This window comes from Heterocephalus glaber, unplaced genomic scaffold (assembly GCF_053883595.1).
Source record: "Heterocephalus glaber isolate CG9 unplaced genomic scaffold, H.glaber_assembly_v1.0 deba00001472, whole genome shotgun sequence".
Classification (NCBI taxonomy): Eukaryota; Metazoa; Chordata; class Mammalia; order Rodentia; family Bathyergidae; genus Heterocephalus; species Heterocephalus glaber.
In genome coordinates, this window is record NW_028258315.1 from 65,024,389 (window position 1) to 65,047,777 (window position 23,389).

General features: G+C 40.4%; 1 protein-coding gene, 1 long non-coding RNA gene and 1 pseudogene across 2 annotated transcripts; 1 reads left to right on the top strand and 2 right to left on the bottom strand.

Moving 5' to 3' along the window:
- LOC106010491 (uncharacterized) lies at positions 1 to 23,052 on the bottom strand. The gene is made up of 5 exons (XR_001184274.3): positions 22,322 to 23,052; positions 21,939 to 21,994; positions 3,425 to 4,586; positions 2,506 to 2,734; positions 1 to 1,237 (listed from the first exon to the last, which is right to left on the bottom strand). It is a non-coding gene; the product is annotated as an uncharacterized LOC106010491 (long non-coding RNA).
- On the bottom strand, positions 11,604 to 12,065 carry LOC101714678 (cytochrome c pseudogene; annotated as a pseudogene).
- LOC101699623 (tRNA-dihydrouridine(20a/20b) synthase [NAD(P)+]-like) lies at positions 16,989 to 20,086 on the top strand. Its single transcript, XM_013076996.3, has one exon. It carries the CDS (start codon positions 17,227 to 17,229, stop codon positions 18,178 to 18,180), a length of 954 nt encoding a protein of 317 aa, XP_012932450.1. The 5' UTR covers positions 16,989 to 17,226; the 3' UTR covers positions 18,181 to 20,086.
- Positions 23,053 to 23,389: the final 337 nt, after the last annotated feature.

The window sequence follows — 23,389 nt, forward strand, 5'->3', positions numbered from 1 at the left end:
TTAAATCCACACAGGAGTTTATTACCGGGTAGGACCAAGCTAAGCATCGAACTCGGAGATTAACATATTTTATACACCTTTGAGGCCAGCAGTTTCTAGGCCCCCCCTATGGGTTAGAACTAGCAAAGCAAGCAAAAGGTACAGAAGCAGAATGTCTTGTGGTTAGAACATTTGTAAAACAATAGCTGATTAATTGTTGTTTCTAAGAGACTCTCTAAGGGGAGGAGGTTTCTAAGCTTCCTCCTTTTGAGTTCATCTAAAGGGCAGGCAGGTGGGTCCTTCAGCAGCAATATGGAGTCTGTCTTGATAACTAGGGTCCTTCATTCCCCACTGGTTCTTGTAACTTAATCAAATCTTTGATTTCTGTATTTATTCTTTGGATTTTTCCTCTAAAACATCTTCTAAAACCTCATAATTTTGTCTCAACACCATCAGTTTAACTGCATCAACCCTCTGTCTAACATATTTAGAGCATTTATAATACAAGGTCCCACGAGCAAAAGCAGAAGTAAGATAACTAAGGGGCCTGCTGTAGTAGAAAGTAGGGTAGTTAACCATGGGGACCAGTCAAATAGATTTTGAAACCAATTTTGATCCCTTGTTGAGCATATTTAGTCTTTAAATTTTCCCTGACCATAGCTAAGGTATCGCTAATGACACCAGACTAATTAGCTTAGAAGCAACAGGTTTCTCCTAGGGCTACACATAATCCTCCCTGTTTCATGAACAGGAGGTCGAGTCCCCTTCGATTTTGTAGGACCATCTCAGCTAAGGAATCAACCTGTTTTTTTTAACCTGGAGATCGAGTCTTTCAGGTGACCCAAATCTCTGGCTACTTGGTGGCTTAGAGCTTTAAAATTTGTGTCCTGAAGGATCAGGGAGGAAGTTCCAATAGCCGCTGACCTAATCCCATCAGAATGGGCACTAAAACAGGGGCAGCCTGTTTACTCCTATAGTGTTCAGTGGTTAATCCCAGATGTTTGCGGCCCCCTTTTTTATTACAATACAAGACTTGTGGAACAACATACACGGTGACACAAAATAAAGTGGCAGATTGGGTAGCCAAGACTGATTTGGGAACATATTTAGTCAAGTCCTCAGTGCAAGCAAACCAAGCATATCAGGACCAGGTCTCCTGGCTTGAAACTGTGAGGCTGGAACGTTGCAAAGGTTTTTTTCGAGCCTGCAGTATTGTAGCCTGGATTTCACTCTGAAGAATCTGTAAGGCTTGAAGAGACTGAAGTAAAGAGACACAAGAACTCTCTGTTATCTGCTCAAGGTTTAACTTAGGGAGGAGTGGCGGCGGCCTCCCATACAAGATTTTAAAAGGGGTAAACTTGTCACATATGGGGTACATCTAACTCTTAACAAGGCTAGAGGAAGCAGATCGGGCCACCTACCATCAGTTTCTAGAACATATTTAGTCAGGGTTTCTTTTAGGGTCCTATCCATCCTTTTTACTTGCCCTGAACTTTGTGGGTGATAGGCACAGTGTGACTTTCAATCAATATGTACTGCCCTTGCCAACAATTTGGATATCTGTGCCGTGAAGGCAGGCCCATTGTCAGACCCCAGATAACGAGGGATGCCAAATTGGGAACTATCTCCTGGAGCAAAACTTTAGTTACAATATTGGCTGATTCTCCATGAGTGGGGAAAGCTTCTACCCAACCTGAGTAGGTTTCAACCAATACCAGTAAATATTTGAACCTATTGCTGGATTTTATTTCGGTGAAATCAAGTTCCCAATGTTCCCCTGGCTCTCTTCTCTGTAGTCAATTACCTTTGTACCTTGATCTTGTCCTGGAGTTTACCTGTGTATGCACCTGACACCTGGAACTGATGTCCTGGACCATAGAGGTCAGTCCTGGGATTGAAAACTTAGAACTCTTTAGTCTTTTTAACTTTGATTTTCCCAGGTGAGTTAAGTGATGTAACTGATGAACAAGTTGTTGGCCCAGGGCTCCGGGGAGACAAATTTGTTTGTTTGTCCCTTTCCACCAGCCTGAGTCCAGTTTTGTACCCTCTTGCTTTTGGTTTTCCTCTTCCTCTTCCGGGGTATACGTGGGCCTTTCTGGCAGGTAGCCAAAGGGTCGGATGAGCAGAATGTCTATTGGCCCCACTGGTTCTTTGGCCACTCGTCGGGCTGCATCATCGGCCTCTCGGTTACCGCGGGCCTCGAAGCTGTCTCCCTTTTGGTGGCTTTTGTAATGAATAATGGCCAATGCCCTGGGTTTCCAAATTGCCTCTAATAAGGCCAAAAAAAATTTTTTTATAGTTTTCCCTTCTGATGTCAATAGCCCTCTCTGTCTGCAGATGTCGCCATGTACATGGGCAGTGGCAAATGCAAACCAGCTGTCAGTGTAGATGTTTACAGCCTTGTCTCGACCTAACAGGCCTTGAGTTAAGGCTATTAGTTCAGCCCTCTGCATTGAAGCCCCCCGGCTTAATGCCTGTGTCCAGTGCACCTGTTCTCCTGGACTGACTACAGCTGCCCCCGCATACCTGACTCAGTCTTCCACGAAGCTGTTTCCATCGGTGAAGAAGGTCTCATCTGGGCTTTGCAGGGGAACATCAGTCAGATCTGGGTGGTTGGTGGTGGAAGTTGTCAGAGTGTCCAGACAGTCACGGAGGGGCATGCGTATGAGTTGGAGTCTGGGAGTAAGGTGGCCGGATTGAGGGTCATTTTTCAAGCGAATTTGATGTGCGGAGCATCCAGCAACAGGGCCTGGTACTGAGTCAGGCAGGCGTTGGAGAGCCATCATTCTGGGGCTCCTCTCAGCAATGTTTCCACCGCATGGGGTGCAGTGATGACCAGGTCCCGTCCCAGACTGAGCTTATCTGCCTCCTTGACCAGGAGGGCGGTGGCTGCAACTGCCCTCAAACAGGTATACCATCCACTTGCCACAGGATCAAGTCTTTTAGACAGGTAGGCCACAGGTCTGTTCCAAGGCCCTAATGCCTGAGCTAGCACTCTTTTGGCTATGCCCCCTCGTTTAGCCACAAACAACCGAAAGGGCTTGGTGACATCAGGTAGGGCCAGGGCTGGTGCTGACATAGGCTTTCTTTAAAGCCAAAAAGGCAGCTTTTCCTTTTTCTGTCTGGAGGGACTGTCTCTTGTGCCTGGAGTGCAGCAATAGTGACTTTCCCCAGTTTCTTGGCTAGGACTTCCTGGAGGGCATCACGGTTATCATAAACTTTCTGGGCTATCAGGAGTTCAGTCCTACTCTTTCCCTCAAATCCCTCTAATTTCTATAATTTTTTTTTCTATGTCTGGGGCCAACTGGGAAACAAAGGCCAAATTTAAAGCTGCTGCATTTTTGGGAGCCTCTGGGTCAAAAGGAGTGAAAACTCTATAGGCTTCCAAGGGTCTCTCCAAAAATGCAGATGGAGACTCCGTTTTTCCCTGGCGAACCTCACTTACCTTACTCAAATTAGTGGGCTTTCTGGCCGCTGCCCGGAGTCCCCCTAATAAGTGCTGGTGGTAGGTCCCCAGCCTCCTCTTACCATCATCATCATTGGGGTCCCATTTGGGGTGTCACAATGGAACTACTGTTTCAGCCTTGGCTGGATGCCCCAGAGTTCCAGGAGTGATGCTGGGGTTTGGCCCCAGGGCCTCTTTGACTTCTTGTTGATAAATGCGGTCCCGCTCCTCAGTGGTGAACAGGATCTGTAAAAGCTCCTGGCAATCATCCCAGGTTGGCTGATGGGTATGAAAAACAGACTCAAGAAGAGATTAATGCCTGAGGTTTTTCAGAGAAGGGGGGATTTTGATGTTTCCAATTGTAAAGATCACTAGTTGTAAAAGGGACATAAATCAATCCTCCCCTGGGCTCTGTCTGTTTTAAAGGAAAAAGGGAGGAGGAAGACGGGGCTGATGGACCATAGTCCTGTCCTGATTGAGTGCCAAAGGTCAATTGGGACCTGTGGGGCCCTGACTCCCATGACCACATTCCAAACCTTGTGAGCAATGTGCACAGAATAAGTTCCTACCAGGGGCCAACTGACTCCGAAACTTGGCCATTCTGATTGACACAGAGTTCACAATTTGCCTTTAGAAAATTTCATGCCATATTCATCTTCTCTGTCTGTGGAATAAATTTTTTTGAAGTTATTCAAAACACAATCAAGTGGAGTTCCTTCTGTGGACTGTGAGGAACCTATAATTTTAGCCTGTGAAAACGCAAAAGGCACACAGAGCAAGCAGACAGACAACAATAAACAGAAAAAAACAGACTTTGGCCACATAAACCTCTGGGGCTGAATGGATTTGGACCCCCACACAGGGAGTCACTCTTCTGAGGACTCCGACCCAGTTGAGTCTGCTTGCTGTCATGAAGAGACTCTAGATAGGGGAAACTGCGTCACATCTGGCTTCCTCCTACCTACCCACAGTGCACTAAGAATCATTCGATTCTTACCTCTAGAGGCTTTCCTGATAAACTCCTGTGGGTCAGTTGATTGGCAATAGGGCCTGACTGGGACTGGTCTACCCGGAGCCCCAGAATACCATCAGGGTGGCCTCTCCTTCCACAGACTGGTGTCCAGAGTGGCCAAACACTGCCGATGTCCAATCCTGGTCACTCCTAAAAAGAAACAAAGGCTCCAAGATAATAAGCTCCAGAGCAGCTGGCTATATCCCTGGGGCCTCCTAGAATGTTGTACCCAGTGAGAAAGAACCAACCAGAGACCGACATTAAATCCACACAAGAGTTTATTACCGGCCAAGACCAAACCAAGCATCAGACTCCAGCCCCGACTGGGGGAGATTAACATATTTTATACACCTTTGAGGCCAGCAGTTTCTAGGCTCCCCTATGGGATAGAACTAGCAAACCAAGCAAAAGGTACAGAAGCAGAATGTCCTGTCGTTAGAACATTTGTAAAACAATAGTTGATTAATTGTTGTTTCTAAGAGACTCTCTAAGGGGAGGAGGTTTCTAAGCTTCCTCCTTTTGAGTTCATCTAAAGGGCAGGCAGGTGGGTCCTTCAGCAGCAATATGGAATCTGTCTTGCTAACTAGGGTCCTTCAACAAGTATACATCAAAGATCACCAATTTTATACTTACATATATGTATGTATATATTTGTGTGTATACACCTATATAAATGTGGGCTCTGTCAAAGCAGGCTACAAGCTCAGTGGTAGAGTGCTTACCTAGCATGCATGAGCTCCTGGATTCAATCTCCAGTACCACATAAAAAAGCAGGGTATAATTTTTAAAAATAAAACCAAGTTATCCACGATATCACTTAAAGATCAAAAGAGGACTAATTATGTGGGGGGGGGGGAAGATAGTCTTACTGAGAAACAAAAAAGAGAGGCAACAGGATTGAAACACTCACATTCACATAATTTTGTTGAAACAGGCTTGCTGTAGGTAGCCCTGTTCTTCAAGTTTCTGTAAGTTAATAGTCTCTAATTATCTGTTCTCGATTAAACCTACAAGTTACTATTAATCTTCAGCCATCCTGGGTGCCATAAACTTGAGTATAAATCACCTTCTGCAGTCTTCCAAAAAAATTTGGTCACAGTCTGAGAACAAACTCCAGTGTTCCATGGGACTGACATACAGAGAGAGACAGAGGCAGAGCTGGAAAGGAGGGCGAGAGAGGGAATGGGAGATCCAAAATCATACAGAGTATAATTTAGTGGGGACTTACTGACAGAACATCGTCCTGCATGGCAGCAAGACCAATGGACACCCACAATTTGGGTCAGAAGGGACATATATGATGATATAAAATAACTTCATCCAAGCTGAAATGTACCTGGGATATCTTAAGCTAATATCAAAGGGTCAGTGATGCTAATAGTTCTAGGGTCCAGTTGTAAAACTCCACATACACTATTATTTATGGTGGGCTGGAAAAACTGACCAGGGTTACCCAGGGGCAATCTTGGCAGGTGAGGCCTCAAGATGACTGTGGTTAGGTCAGTGCTTCTCTCACCTCTTTTGGGGATTCTTTAACACCCACCCAATGCCACCCCCTACCACTGTGCCACCCCCACACACCCCCACTGGTGGAGTTAATCATGCTCTCCTCCTATACAACTTTATACTATAAACTATAAATAAAGAATTCCATATCAGTACATTTAGCTTCTTTCCAGTTTTAAGTTTATATATGTGTATGTCTCTATAGAAAAATAATAAATCTCTAGAAATGTAGTTAAAGGACCCATCTCATCTGTATGTTTGATACCAACTTGATCTCCAAAGTATATAATAATTTATATTTCTAATGCTCTTTTCCATTTTTTAAATTCTGTCTAATCAAAAAGATGACAAATGAAATTTTACTTCGTTTCATTTATTTACATAAAGCAAAGTTAAAATTTTGTCACAAGTATATATGTTACTATAGTTGGTTTTTTTTACACTGTATTATAAAACTCATGTAACCCAGTCTGTAGAACATGGGGAAAATTCAGTTCTCCTATACTCTCACAACACAAAATACTTCTGTGACTTCTAGTCACCACAAGCAGGTGGGAATTTCTCTCCACCACCAGCCAGTCAATCAGTTCTCTATTATGCACCAGACACCAGCTGGATGTCCTCTAATTCAATTCAATACTGACTATCTACCTTAAAATATCATCAGATCCCACCTTGAGAACTCAGTACTACAATACTGCCCCCCACCACACTTCCAATGCCAGTCATAAGCCCCAGGTTGTTTTACCTGTGCTGGCTATAACCTATAGACCTATAGAGATCTATACAGCTATAGACCTGCTGACTATAAATCAGTGTTCCACAATGCCCTCCTGGAATTTCCATGACTTTGTTGGAGCACTGCACAGAACTCAGGGAACCACTGTACTTACATTTACCAGTTCATTATAAAGAAAGTTAAAAAAGATACAGAAGAGATGCTTAGGGGAAGGCATGGCAAAGGAATGTCCTCTCTGGGCACATAGTCCCCAGGAACGTCCATGCATTCAGAAGCTCCTAGAATCCAATCTTCTGGGATTTACGGAAGCTTCATTATGTATGTGTAACTGATTGAATCATTATCCATTGTGATCACCTCAACCTTTAGCTCATCTTCTCTCCCAAAGCTCTAATCATGCCTTGATTTTTCAATGACCAGTCCCCATCCTGACACTACCTAGGGATGGCCAGCCATGGGTCAACTCATTAGCATATAAAAAGTCACATAAGTTTGGAGAGTCCAAGGGTTTCAGAAGTTACATGCTAGGAGCCTGGATAAAGGCCAAATATATATTTCACAATATCACACCCAGATATTAACTTTTCCTTTTCCCCTAAGGGACAACTCCCTTTAAGTATATCTGGGCAAATAGAATGTTCCTTGCTCTTTCAGGTTACATGTTCTTCCCAATGTCTCTTATTCTTGCTAAATCTTTACTCTGTCATGGAACACTTTATTTATTATTGATCTTAGCCTGGAAATCAAGACTGCAGCCTCCTGGTATCTTGATGCTATGCTTTTAAGGGACTCTGCAGGGTGGGAACCAACAGAGAAGGGGGGAATGAATTGAATTTGGGGTAAATATCATGTCTTTGTGGCCTCAGTTCTTCTGTTAAAACTCTACTCAAGATGTGCAGCTTCATCCAATTTTATTAGCTGACTGGCATAAACTAAAGGAATCAGAACATATTAAAGAATTTTAAAGTACATGCTAAATACAATTTTCTCATAGTTCAAGAAAACAAATCTTCAGAAGTTTGGTTTTTGTTTTGTTTTGTTTTGAGACAGGGTCTCGTTATGTACTTTGGGCTGGCCTTGAACTCATGGTGATCCTTCTGCCTCAGCCTCCTGAGTTCTGGGATTACAGGTATGAACCACCACACCTAAAAGTTGTATTCTTTATAGGATAGAAATTGAAGTCATCAGCTCCCAGACTTTACACTTGTTCCCTTGTCTCTGTCCATAGGCACTCTTCTACAGGAACATTCTAATTTCTACAAGGCAATTCTCTACTGTCCTTTAAGAAAGCTCCACTTTTCCCACAGGGTTGGTCTATCCTCTTCCAATCAGTCTTGAGGACTCAATATCTTAGCTGTACCTTTATCCTACTATGAGTTATTCAGGCAAGATTAACACCATATATGAAGGAAACTAGACTTCCAACAGTAAATTTCATGGTAGACTTTTCCATTTCACATTTGTTCTCCTCAGCGTCTCCCTTAAGAACCGAAGCTACTTTACTCTTCTCAGCATCCAGAAAACCTTTTTTTAAAAACCATAGAAAAAAAATCATGTTATACACAGAACAACAAAAATAATGACTTTATGCAACAACATCTTTACTTTTTGTATGTGTGCATGTGTCTGTGTGGTACTAGGAATTGAACTCAAGGTCACATTACCACTGAGCTACATTCCCAGTCCATCTTTATTTTTTAACTTTTGAAATAAGGTCTCACTAAGTTACCCAGACTGACTTCATACTTGTGATCTTTCTGAGTCAGCCTCCCAAATAGCTGAGATTACAGGCATGCAGCAGTAATGCAGGCCGGCCTCAAATTCCTGCCTCAGCCTGCTGAGTGCTGAGATTACAGACATGCACCACCATGCCCAGAAAAAAAACAAAAAAAAAAACTGCCAGTGAAAATATTCTTCAAAAATGAAGCAAATGGGCTGGGGATTTAGCTCAGTGGTTCTGCTGTCTGCCTTGCAAGCTCAAGGACCTGAGTGCAATCCCCGGTACCAAAAAAAAAAAAAAAAAAAAAAAAATGAAGCAAAGGCAGGCATGGTGACACATCATGTAATCCCAGCTACTCAGAAGGCTGAAAAAGAGGATGACAAGGGCAGAAATCAATGCAATGGAGAGTAAGAGAACAATACAAAAACTCCATGAAGCCAAGAGTTGGTTCTTTGAAAGAATCAACAAAATTGACAAACCCTTAGCCAACCTTATCAGAAAAAGGAAAGAAAGGGCCCAAATCCATGCAATTAGGAATGAAAAGGGTGAAATTACAACAGACCCAGCAGAAATCCAGAGGATCATCAATACCTACTTCCAGAACCTATACACCAATAAGATGGACAACACAGAAGAAATGGACAGATTCCTAGATACATGTGAATTATCAAAGTTGAATGAAGATGACCTAAAAATTCTAAACAACCCAATATCAACCAATGAAATTGAAAATGTAATTAAAAACGTACCAACTAAGAAAAGCCCAGGTCCTGATGGCTTCACTGCTGAATTCTACAAGACATGTAGAGAGAAACTACTGCCACTACTGTTAAACACTTTAATGAATTGAAAGCAATACTCCTGAATTCATTCCTGGAAGAATTCGTCACCTTGATCCCCAAAGCAGAGAAAGACCCAACCAAAAGAGAAAACTATAAGCCAATCTCACTAATGAACATGGCTGCAAAAAATCCTTTATAAGATAATGGCAAACAGAATGCAGAAGATCATCAAGAAGATCATACACCCTGACCAAGTGGGATTCATCCCAGGGATGCAGAGATGGTTCGACGTATGCAAATCAATCAATGTAATACAGTATATTAATAGAACCAAGGACAAAAACCATATGATCATTTCAATAGATGCAGAAAAAGCATTTGACAAAATCCAACATGCATTTATGATAAAAACCCTACAAAAAATTGTAATAGACAGTCTCTACCTCAAACTGATAAAAGCCATCTATGAAAAACCAATGGCCAATATCATACTAAATGGTAAAAAAACTGGCATAAATCCTTCACACTAAAATCAGGAACAAGACAAGGATGTCCACTATCACCACTCCTATTCAATATTGTCTTGGAAACATTATCACAGCAATTAGACAAGAGAAAAAAATAAAAGGAATAAAGACAGGAAACGAAGAAGTCAAATTGTCATTATTTGCAAATGACATGATACTCTATACAGAAGACCCCAAGAACTCCACCAAAAGTCTGCTAGACTTAATAACCAAATTCAGTAAAGTAGCTGGATACAAGGTCAACACACAAAAATCAAGAGCTTTTCTATCCACAAAAAAACAGACTCACTGAGAGAGAAATGGGGCAATCAATTCCTTTCACAATAGCATCCAAAAAATTGAAATACCTTGGAATCAACCTAACAAAAGAAATGAAAGACCTCTACTCTGAAAACTATAGCACTCTGAAAAAAGAGATTGAAGACGGTATCAGAAAATGAAAAGAAATCCCTTGCTCCTGGGTAGGAAGAATCAATATAGTGAACATGGCCATACTTCCAAAACTGGTATATAGATTCAATGCAATCCCAATTGAAATCCCAGCAGCATACTTCACAGACCTTGAGAAAACAATTCAAAAATTCATTTGGAACAAGAAGAGATCCAGAATAGAGAAAGCAATACTAGGCAATAAACACAAGGTAGGAGTATCACAATCCCCAACTTGAAACTATACTAAAAAATTACTGTGATAAAAACAGCATGGTACTGGCAAAGAAACAGACCCGAGGACCAGTGGAACAGATTAGAAAATGCAGAAACAACTCCAGACACACTCAGCCACCTCATCTTTGACAAAGGAGCCAAACACCCTCACTGGAGGAAAGATAGCCTCTTTAATAAGTGGTGCTGGAAAAACTGGGTTTCAACTTGCCAAAAATGAAAACTAGACCTATATCTCTCACCATGCACTAAACTAAAATCGAAACAGATTAAAGATCTAAATATTAAAACAGAAACACTAAACTGGCTGGAACAGAAGCTAGGAAGAACTCTTGAAGACATTGGTATAGGAAAAGATTTTATGAACAAATCCGCAATTGCCCATGAACTAGCACAAACAATCAACAAGTGGGATCTCTTCTTTTTCTTTTTCAATCTGATTTTGTTTTTAATTAAATATTATGGTCACATACAAATTTGTGCTGATGTTGTACCTTCCCCACTTTAATACTTCTAAAGAGCTGACAAAAAGCACCACTGCCAATCACACAAAAATCAGTACTTTCAATCTTGTGTTTTTAAATAGCTGTTTAAATACTACCCTGAATAACTTAGTCCAAAGAATTAAAAACTAAAATCTAACTTGCTATTGTATCATGCTTTTAAAAGGATCTGAACTTATAGATCAACTATAAAAGGTGAGAAGTGTTAAATATTCTTTATTTAGTATTATACATACACCACACTAAAATGCCTTTCAGTAAGTAAAAGGCAGCAGTCTTTAGATACAGGGAATTTTAATTAAACTGGCATAGTCAAGATAAAAAATATAGATGTTCCTTCCTGTTCTTCAACCACTGTCTTTAACAAGCTAATAAACAAATTGAAACAGGAATCTTGCCTGATTGTGAGACAGTGAAGGATTTCCCTGGTATTTAAACATATTCACACAACCAGTTATATGTATAAATCTAAATATAAAACCAACCTCCAGTAGGTTTTGAGAGAACATTCTCCATCTTTGTGAAAATTCGAACATTACTAATCAAGTCCAACCATATTTTTAGAAAGGGAAAACAATGATAGTATTTACTGAACTGGAATTACTATCAAAACTTGAAAAGAAAAGATATCCATTTAACTATAAGCCAATTTTACTTAAATCAGGACTGTCTAACAAAAATATTCTGTCAGCCACTCATGATCTGAATTCTGGTGTATGAGATCTATTAAATTACGGTACACATAAAAAAGCCATGAGACATTTCTGTTCTGTAATAAATAAGGCAGTGACTATTACTCATTAGTAGCTTTTTTTGAGGTAAGCTATTAAGTCTGTCCTTTCTTCCTTCTTCTTAATGCCAGTGAAGATCATTTTTGTTCCAGGGATGTACTTCTTGGGATTCTCCAAGTACTCCATCAATGTATCCTCTCCCCAGATGATGCCTTTGCTCTTGTTGGCATCTGTGTAAGAGAATCCAACAGCTTGACCTGTCTTCTGCCCAAACAGACCATGGAGATTTGGGCCAGGTTGTGCTTGCCTCCCTTCTCCACAGTGTGGCACTGGGCACACTTCAGTACAAAAATCTTCTTGCCTTTCTCAACATCACTCATTTTTAAATCTGCTGCAGCTTCCATGTCCGAGGCTCAGCACTCTTTAGTCATTACCACAGACAAAATCCCAGCTCAGAAGCCAGACGTCCCACTCTCTAAGTGGTATCTCTTCTTATTAAAAAGCTTCTGCACAGTAAAAGAAACCACCAACAGTGTGAAGAGACAACCCACAATGTGGGAAAAAATTTTCACCAGCTGTCCCTCAGACAAAGGTCTACTATCTAGAATCTATAAAGAACTTAAAATAATCAGACCTTCCAAATTTAAAGACCCAATCCAAAAATGGGCAACTGAAATGAACAGACATTTCTAAGACAAAGAAGGAGAAATAGCAAATAAACATATGAAAAAATTTTCAACATCACTGGTCATTCAAGAGATGCAAATGAAAACAACACTGAGATTCCATCTCACCCCGGAAAGAATGGCTGCCATCATCAAATCAACCAATACCAAATGCTGTCGGGGCTGTGGAGAAAGAGGAACCCTGCTTCACTGCTGGTGGGAGTGCAGACTGGTGCAGCCACTGTGAAAATCAGTATGGAGATACCTCAAAGAACTAGGACTACAGGTCCCATTCAATCCAGCTATTCCCCTGCTGGGTATCTTCCCCAAAGAATTAAAAGTATCATACCACAACAATATATGGGCACCTATGTTTATAGCAGCACAGTTTGTAATAGCTAAAGGTTGGAAACAGCCCAAGTGCCCATCAACTGGAAACTGGATAAAGAAGATGTGCTTTTTTTATAAAATGGAGTACTACTCAGCCATAAAGAATGAAAAATTAGAGACATTTATAGCTAAATGGATGCACATTGAGACAATACTCTTAAGTGAAATAAATAGGACCCATATGTGTAAATACCGAATAGTTTCTCTAGTGTGAGAAACTGAAAGTGTAAATAAGGACTAAAAGGTATAATAGATAATGAGAAATAGGAAAGAAAGGGGCAAAAGGGAAGGGGAAATGGGAGGGATAGGGGAAAGGAAAGAAGGGAGTGGAATTAATATGAGAAAATGAAAAAATGGAAACAAAGTCTTTGTAGATAGGGAGGGGTGGAGGGGTTGAAGGGAGGGCAGGGAATTGGGAAAAAATAAGAATCAAGATAGATTATGTAAAGGTGCAAATTTCCAATGATGAATGCCATTATATTGTATACCTAAAATGTACCAATATAATTAATTAAAAACACCCAAAAAGCTATACCACAAACACCAAGTTTTATTGCATAAACCTTTTAAAATAAAAACCCTAAGGCTCAGAAAAGTTAAGAATCACACCTAAACTAACACAGCTTAGACATGATTAGAGACAGTTTTTGAACTCAAAACCTCCGTGGCTCTAAAGTCCACCACCATTCACACTGCCTCTGGATCTCTTACTGTGGAGACAGACTCCCACTGACACTGATTTCTCTAAGATCTCCATGTTTTTGTTCCTAAATAATTTTCTGATTGATAGTCCAGTTCCCTTGTGTTACTTTCCTCATTAGTAGGACAAAATGCCCAATATCCACAGCTTAGAGGAGAGGTTTATTTTAGCTCACAATTTCAGCCCATCATCAGCTGCGTTCCAGGCAGAAACAGGATGGCAAAGGGGCATGGTAAAGGAAAAAGTGCTCAGCTTATGGCAGCCAGGAAACAGAGGGAAAAGGGAGCAGCCAGGGACAAGAATAGTCCCTTCCAGGTCACACTCCCAGTGACCTGCCTCCAACCAGGCCCCACCTCCTAACAGCATGTCAGCTGTAGAAGCTCAGGATCCAGTTACCTTCCAAACACATGAGCCATTTGGCAGACATTTTAGATCTAGACCATAACACTTTGTCAGTATATGCTAGAGAGAGAGAGAGAGAGAGAGAGAGGGGGAGAGAGAGAGAGAGAGAGAGAGAGAGAGAGAGAGAGAGAGAGAGAGAGATTGATGTTATTCTGTGCATTCAGAGCACAGGCAAGGTGGTGCATGCTTGTAATCCCAGTACTTGGGAGGCTGAGGCAGAAAGATCACCACAAGTTCGAGGTCAGCTTGGACTACCTACTGAGACCCTGTTTCAATAAAACAAAACAAAAAGAAAGTACAACTGCTATATTGTTTCTCACATACCAGATTGCCCAACACCTGTATCAGGGAAAAAGATATATCTATAGTTGTGTCTGTCTATCTGTGTGTATACACACACACACACACACACACACACACACACATATGAGAGAAAGAGAGTTAGAAAGATGGGGGAGGGATAGGGAACATTGCTTTTGTTATAGAAAATGAAGATCTGGAGGAGAAAAAATACTTGTATTATGGTACTACATTATTTTAATGTAATTCATTGGAATACTTTGAAATCTGTTTTTAATATTTGCTTTTACAAGAGAATACTGTAAGTCTCCATAAATTACACTTACAAATTGTTGGAAAACCTCCTGTGGTAGAATGGTCTACACATCAGAGTCTAAACTTAGACCATGACTCTCCTTGGAATTTAGCCAACTTTTCAGCCTGGAATGACTTATCTTTAGAGATTGTTTTCTTCACTTTTAATTTAATTCCTAAGTGATGAGCTCCATTACAAACAGTCACAAAGAATAGCAAAAACAACAAAAACAACCCAATCCAAACAAAACAAGACAAAAAACCCTCTTGCCCAAAGTCATATGATCAAGGCTGCAGAACTGGAAAATGACTGCAGGCTTTATGCCCTTTATCTGTTCTCCAAAGATAATATGTTTAATACCTCCTTCCCTTCTGCGAGACTCACCCTGCTACATTTTTTTAAGTTTTTAACTTTTAACATTTTGTATTTGTTTCCATGACAAGTGTCCTAGGAACAACTGATGACTCAAAAATATAATGAGACGAATCATTTGATGGGAGAAATCCAACACTAGGCTGAAAAATAAATCTCATTTCAAGGAGGAGGTCTCTCGCTAACAAAGAGAAGGGCTGATGAAATGGAGGGGAGGAGGTGTCAAATCCCTTGTTCCTTACTGAATAACTACTTGGTAATCAGACTTCTAAATAAATATTTGCCCTTGCAAACATTTGGATACTGTGCTTGTGTTGTATTTAAAGGAGGGGTGTGCATGTGTTTGCCTCAAATTGATACTAGGCTTCCCATATAGAAAGACAGAGTAAGTAGCAAAATGGATCATCATAGTAACACTAAAATCAACTAAGTTCAAATCCCAGCTTTGCCATTTATTACCTGTGATTGGAGAAAAGTACTTAATTTTTGTATGTTTCAGTTTCTCAATTATGCATGTATGTACGTATGTATGCATGTACGTATATATTTAGTTTTTGAGACAAGGTCTGCCTATGCTGCCAAATTGGTCTCAAACTCAGGCACTCAAGTGATCTTCCCATCTCAGCCTCTAAAGCTGCTGGGACGACAGGCTTGAGCCACTGTGCCCAGCTCTGTTTCAATTTCCTTATCTGTAAAATGAAGACCTCCACAAAGTTTCTGTGAAAAGTAAATGATCATTTGGATAATAGGTTATTTTGAAGGATTCATTTCCCACTCTTAAGGACAAATTTAAAATAGCAGAAAAAATAGTGGGTTTCTTATATCACTTTGGAGTACTAAAGGCCTAAGTATAATACAAAATCCAGAAACCATATAAAAATAGTTTCTCAGTCAATAGAAAAGATTGTTTTTAATTGTGCATTTAATTGTCAAAAAATGCTATAGAGTATAAGAAAACAGTGTGATTCATTGTTCTATTAAAAGAAGATATAGGTAAATCCTACATAATATTAAATAAAAGAAGACAACCAAAAAGCATATACTATATGATTCCATATAGGCAAAACTAATAGATGATGTTAGAAGTCATGGAAATTATTGTCTTGAGGTGTAGCAAAGGCATGTCATAGTGATGCGGATGTCGGGAGGAGATCCTGGAATACTGGTTAGTATCCTGTTTTGGTTTGTTGGAGGTTGCATGGATCTGTTTCCTTATTGTGGTGGTGAATGCACACATATAAATGTACACTAATACTCATAAAACTGGGCTGGAGGTGTAGTTCAGTGATAGAATATCAAACATAAGTCCCTGGGTTTGATTCCCACTATGCCAAAAACAAACAGAACTCGGTGCAGTGTTGCATGCCTGTAATCCCAGCATTCAGGATGCTGAGGCAGGAGAAGAATCTCCAAGAGTTTGAGGTCAGCCTGAGCTACATAGTGAGTTCAAGGCCAGCCTGAAATACATAGTGAGAATCTGTCTTTAAAAACCAAACCAACCACTGCCTGCCTAAGGTCCCAAGTTCTATCCCCAGTACAAAAACACCCCCCAAAAAACCAAACCAACCAACCAACAAAAACTCATAGAATTGTATATCAAAAATAAAGTTCATTTTTACTACATATAAATTTTTAAATAATAATAGCCAGCTATTTAAATCATAATAATTTGCAGGCACAAAGTAAAGAAATAACTATGATAAGGATGTGGAAAGAGCTCAAGATTTATTGTTAGATGAGAAATCAATATGCACTGCAATGTATACAGTATGCTACAAGTAGTCTGATTAAAATTATATTAATATATAAATATTGTTATGTTGAATATCATGAAATTGCTGGGGGGTTACCTCAAAAATGGCAATTTCATATTTTTTAATATCTCTGTGTATATATATTTGTAAACAAAGATATTATGCACTACAAATGGAAAGATACATGAGAAGCCAGTTACAGTGGTTACCAGTGAAGGAGGCAGGCAGCTGGGAGGATCAGCATTGAGAATTGCTTTTGTATCCTTCATACCTTTTTAATTCATATCCTAAGCATGTACTAACTATTCAAAAATCAACTTTAATGTTTTAAAGAAGAAAGAGGCACTGGTGCAATGTCTTTAAAATTTTAGAGGAACCAACATTGTCAAAATGGCCGCACTTCTAAAATTGTTATACAGATTCAGTGTAATCCCAATCAAAATACCAATGTCGGGGGTGGAGTGGGGGCCGTGGGGGCCGCCCCGCCCAGGTGATGACGCAGAATCCCGGCGCCGCCCGCCCCGCCACCGCCCGACGCCTGGTGGCCTGCGGCCTCTCCGTGCCGTAGTGGCACGGGTCTCGTGGGTACCAGAGGCAGCGATCGCAGAGAACCCGGGGTTAGGGGCCCGACGCTCGAGGAGGACGATACTTCCAAGCCGAAGCTGTCTGCTGACTCCCGCCGCAGACCGAGGTGCGCCCGGCGCGGGGAAGTAGGAGGAGATTTGAAACAAATCTTTATTCATGAAGAGTGACTCCATACAAACCACAATATGTCAAGAAAGAAAAAAAGATCCAATAGAAATTCTTCATTCTGGGCAACTGGTAAAAGTCTGTGCCCCAATGGTTCGATATTCAAAGTTGGCTTTTAGAACGCTAGTGAGAAGATACTCTTGTGATCTGTGTTACACGCCAATGATAGTTGCTGCTGATTTTGTCAGATCTGTAAAAGCCAGGGACAGTGAATTTACCACCAACCAAGGTGATTGCCCATTGATTGTTCAGTTTGCTGCTAATGATGCAAGACTTTTATCTGATGCTGCTTGTATAGTGTGTCCTTACGCGAATGGAATAGACATTAACTGTGGTTGCCCACAGAGGTGGGCAATGGCAGAAGGTTATGGAGCTTGCTTAATAAATAAGCCAGAGCTTGTTCAAGATATGGTGAAACAAGTAAGAAATCAAGTGGAAAACCCCAGATTTTCAATTTCTATTAAGATAAGGATCCATGATGACCTTACAAGAACTGTAGACTTTTGTCGAAAGGCTGAAGCAACAGGAGTTAACTGGATTACAGTCCATGGAAGAACTGTTGAAGAAAGACATCAGCCAGTCCACTATGATGCCATTAAAATAATAAAGGAAAACATGTCTATACCTGTGATTGCTAATGGAGACATCAGAAGCTTAAAAGAAGCAGAAAATATGTGGCAGATTACTAGGACAGATGGTGTGATGGTTGCAAGAGGACTCTTGGCAAACCCAGCCATGTTTGCGGGATATGAGCAAACACCACTGCAATGCGTCCAGGACTGGGTTGACATTGCTCTTGAACTTGGAACTCCTTTTATTAGTTTCCATCAACATTTAATGTACATGATGGAAAAAATAACTTCAAGGCAGGAAAAAAGACTATTTAATGCTCTGTCAAGCACATCAGCAGTTTTAGATTACCTTACAGACCATTATGGCATTTGACTGGACTTTCCAAATTATTTTAATATATATTTTATCTTATACCTACAATAAAATCATAAGGTCACATCTTAGTTTTCACTTTAAATCAGTGGCTCTCAAAGTTTAGTATAAAAATAATCCCTGGGAACATTTTTTGAAAATAAGACCTGACTGCATCCTCAGATTCTGACTCAGTGAATCAGGTGGACCCAGAAAGTTATAGTTTTAAAGAGGAGTCAAGAGCTAGAGGTATAGCTCAGTGATAGAACCCTTGCCTAGCATGCAGAAGGTCCTGGGTTCTATCCCCATCACCACCAAAAACTTAAACTTTTATAAAAAAGCCCAAGTGGTTCAAACATCCTGGTCATCCTAGGTCCAAACATATCAAACTCTGCTCTGGATCTTGGTATAGATTGGAGGGTGGAGGCAGTAAGGGTTTTTTTTGTTGTTGTTTTTGTTTTGTTTTGTTTTTCCTTTCCTAAAGGAATCATGGTTTTAACGCTTTTAAATAAAGCTTATTGTAATAGTAAAAAAAAAAAAATACTAGGCTGGGGATTTAGCTCAGTGGTTTTGCCGCCTGCTGTGCAAGCGCAAGGACCCAAGTTCGATCCCCAGTACCAAAAGAAAAAAAGAAAAAAAAATACCAATGTCATACTTTACAGGTCTAGAGAAAATAATCCTAAAATTCATATGGAGCCAGAAAAGACCCAGAAAAACAAAAGTAATTTTGAGCAATAAGAGCAAAGTAGGAGGCATAGCCAAAACCCAACTTCAAGCTATACTACAAAGCAGTAGTGATAAAAATGGCATGGTACTGGAACAAACAGAGACACATGCATCAGTAGAACAGAATTGAGTATACAGAAACCTCTCCAAACATACTCAACTATTTTAGCTTTGACAAAGGGGACAAAAGCATATATTGCAGGAGAGACAGCCTATTCAACAAGAGGTCTTGTGAAAACTGGTTATCTGCAGAATGAAATGGGACCCTGATCTCTCACCATATACTAGATTAAAATCAAAATGGATCAAAGATCTACAAATTAAACACTAAACTTTCTGGAAAATAAAATAGGTAAAATACTTGAACTTACAGGTGTAGGAAAGGATTTTCTAAACAACCTCAATCGCACCTCAATCAAGAAATAGCAAGAATCAACAAATGGGATCATATCAGACTAAAACGCTTCTGTACAGCAAAAAAAAATAATAATGAGTAGAGTGAAGAGATGACCTACAGAATGGGAAAAAAGTTTTGCCAGCCACTACTGAGATAGAGAACTGATATCGGCAGTATACAAAGAATGAAGAAAAAAAAAATTAAACAACCTAAAATTAAAGATCCAATCAAGAAATGGGCAAGGGAATTGAACAGATCACTTCACAGAGGAAGAAATACAAATGGTCAACAAATAAATGAAGAACTTTTCTACATCTCTGCCCACTAGAGAAATGCAAATTAAAATCATGCTAAGATTCCATCTTACTCTGGAAAGAATGGCAATCTTTAAGAAATCAAACAATAACAAATGCTGGCATGGCTATAGTGAAAAAAGAAGCCTCTTGTATTGGTGGGAATGCAAACTAGTATAGCCATTATGGAAATCAGTATGGAGATTTTTCAAAGAACTGAAATTAGAAATTCCATATGACCCAGCTATCCTCCTGCTAGGTATCTTCCCAAAGAGCTTAAGTCATACTACAGCAATACATGCATACCAATGTTTATAGCAGTACAATTTGTAATAGCTAAAGCCTGGAAACAGCCATTTGCCCACCAAAAGACTATTGGATAAAGAAAATGTGGTATCTATAGTGGAATACTACTTGGCTATAGAGAATGACAAATTTGAGACATTTGTAAGAAAATGGGTGTACCTGGAAAACATAATGTTGAGTGAAATAAACCAGACACACAAGCTTATGATACCTCTCATTTGAAAGAGGCAAAATACAAACAGAGAAAATGGTAAAAGATGGATAGAAAGGGATATAGAGATGACTCTTGCATTAGAGAAGTGTTCCAAGGGAACAAGGGTGAGGGGTGAGGAGCAGGGGAAGAGGAAATAAGAACAATATATGTATGCCATGTACTTGGAACCTAATAACTGCAATTAATGTAAGCATTACACCCTATAACATGAGCTAAGACAATATCAACAAGTATGAAAAAGGGGATAGGGGAATTGGAGGGGGAGGGGGGAAGGAAGAAGGGGATTAAAAAGAAAGAAACAAGCTATAACATGTAACCACTCCCAAGATTATTGTAAGCCGCATGAATTGCAAACATACTAATAAAAAAAATTAGAATTTTAGAGAAAAATTATTTTTAGCTTCAATTTTTTTTTTTTTCATTTTGTAAGACAGGATCTTGCTATGTAGTCAGCCTGGCCTTGAACTCACTATGCAGGCCAGACTGGCCTAAAACTCACAGCAATTCTCCTCCCTTAGCCTCCCGAGTGCTGGGATTACAGACATACATTACCACACACTCAGTTTAGCCTCAGTTCATTTTGATCCAAGTCATCAATCAAGGGTTTATGTGTCCGTAAGTGCTTAGGATCCATTGAAGAATACATGCCAAACTAAGATAGATCAACTCTGAAGATTATAACGAACCAAAGCAAAAAAGAGGGAAAACTTTTATTTTTTACTTTATGTGCCTCTGTATGTTTTGAAAATTTATAGTGAGAATAAAATACTTTTATACAGCCAACAAAAAGCTGAGCTCCAAAGATAGGCACTGTCCCCTTCCTGCCTCAATCTCAGAAAAGGAACCAAATTAGGAATTTCAGAATGTTAACAGGATCTGCAAAAGAAAGCAGATTCTTCCACACCGTATAGAAAAAATCTAGAGTTTCTAGAGTCTAAAATTTCTATGATTCTGTAATTTCTATAATTCACACTGTATCGTGCTCAGTAAATTTTTCACCCTAAATTTTTCTGAACTCATGCAACACTTCGCACTGCCCTCTTGGATTGCTGTCTTAATCCTCCTGGCCGACTTTAGCCTTTTCTACCTGTCCAAGGACTTTGGTCTCTCTGCCTTTGCTTTCCTGAAGCAGAGCTTTCCCTGCCCCATCTCTCCAATCCTGCTTTTCTACCTACACCTATCACTTAACCTCAACCTAACACGCAGACAAGGCAATCATCACAAGGAAGTTGCCAGGAAGATTTTGCACTTAGCAAACAAAAGATCCCTTGGACTGTATTATTAGGAGGAGAGAAGCATATTGTAAACAATTCTTTTTCTATTATCAGTTTTTAAAGGGTCACATTTATAATTCAAGAAAATTTAAACTGAAAAATACTCGTGAACTGAACTTTTCCTAACCATGGACGTTTGTTTTCAACAATAAGCTAAAGATTTTTATCTTTAAAAGGGTTTCTCAGTGCTAGGTTCCTATATGAATAAGGGAGGAAAACTTAGGGAATTGAGACATTATTTAAAAAATCAGGTTTGGCTTTTCAACCCAGGAAGGAAGGAAAGGACAAGTTTGGGGAGTTTGGGTTGGTCATGGCTCCACCGTACAGACCTTCAGGGAAGGAGAATGTGTGCCCTCCTTTTATCAGGGTCCACTCCTTCTCACAGCTACCCTTGATGGTTGCCATGGCAGCCAGGAGAAGAGCGTGAGGTCACCCTCTCTTCACACTGGGCAAATAGTAGGGTCCTGTGCCTCAGCCAGAATCTCAACCTGCCCTACCCCCATGCCAAACTGCCTCTTCAGCATTCCTTCCTCTGGAGCGTATTCTCATCCAGATTGCTACCCACCTACCAGTTTGGCAGCTTCCCAGGAGGACACACCCAAAGACTGGCAGTTCCATATTCCACCTGCGGAGAAATTGAGAGGCACCTGGAGTAATGACCATCTTTACTTGTAGAACATCTTAGCTTCCACATTGTCTGCACTTCAAACATGGTACAGTTCTCACATCCTGTTGATCCTGGGGCATTATCAGGGTCATGGATTTTAATCTACATTTGCAAACACTTGTGTAAGATTCTAAATAAATACATTTTATTTATTTAGACTTCCAGGCTTATATTTTATTACAGAATTAGCTTGTGAAAATTTTACTCAGCAAACTGCCATCTCTAATGAGTCCAAAAGTGTATGATTCCAGAATTCTATTATTTCTCCATTCAGAGTGCACTGACCTGCTACTGGCTTCAACAGTCTCTGCAAGAAGAAAAGATAGTCTCTCTTGTATCTTTTTCTATCACACATGAAAGAATTGCCTGTCCTTCCAAGGCCAAGGGACAGACGTCACAACTCAGCAGCGTTGTCTGATTGTGAAAATACTGACACTTGAGAGGAGGCCCCAGCCACAAACTGTGATGACTCAGCAGCTGCCTCAACCCATGCAGGTTACGAGCACAGCCAAAAGAAATTGTCCTTAACTTGTTCGTGGACAAAGATGTTTCTGTTCTGGAGCAACTCCTCTCAGCTTCATCCCAATTAGATGACAGCACTGAGTGATTTGTGATTTATTGACAACAACCAGAAAGAATTGCTCATGGGAGGAGAAACAGGTTATCCTCTGTAACCTGCCTTTTTCTCTCTTCATAAAACTTCCCCACCCCCACCTCCCACACTACAGTGAGGACATCAGCTGTCAAAGCAAACTGTTGTTGAGGTGATGCCAATACAAGAGCTCATGGACAATGCACTGCCATTGTCTCCTGGTCTCCATTAATTTCCCTAGGGCATCTGAACTTCAAAATAGAATTTGTCTATTTTGCAAATGTTCTCCCTTCTTCTCCCCCTCATTTTCTACTACCTCCATACACAGGTAGGAAAAACATAACGTAAAGGAGGTTTAGGGAAATTGTTACATAGGTGTTGGAAAAATCAAAGCCAAGTGGGATGATGAACTAACCTGGAGACTGGCAAGAGCAGAGAGTTGCTACCATGGGGGGCGGGGGGGAGAACAATAGCAGCAGTAGCTGCTGCTGCCGCCACCAGATCCCAGGAACAGGATGGGAACCACAATGGTGGGGCTGTTACGATACAGACACTGCCTCTCCCACTCTTGACCTTCTACCAGTGCTTCCCACCGGCAGCCCCCAGTTGCAAGGGGGCCTGAAAATGAACTTGTGGATTCAGTGCCTTGCAATATTAAGAATGGAGGAAAAAAAAAAAAGAATGGAGAGTAGAACTGAGAGCAAACTGGAAATGACCAGCACACTATGAAATACCATATCTGCAACAAAAAAGAATCAAAG

Bases quoted from the DNA above. Each gene is read 5' to 3' on its own strand.
- LOC101699623 (XM_013076996.3), top strand. From the start codon at position 17,227: ATGAAGAGTGACTCCATACAAACCACAATATGTCAAGAAAGAAAAAAA.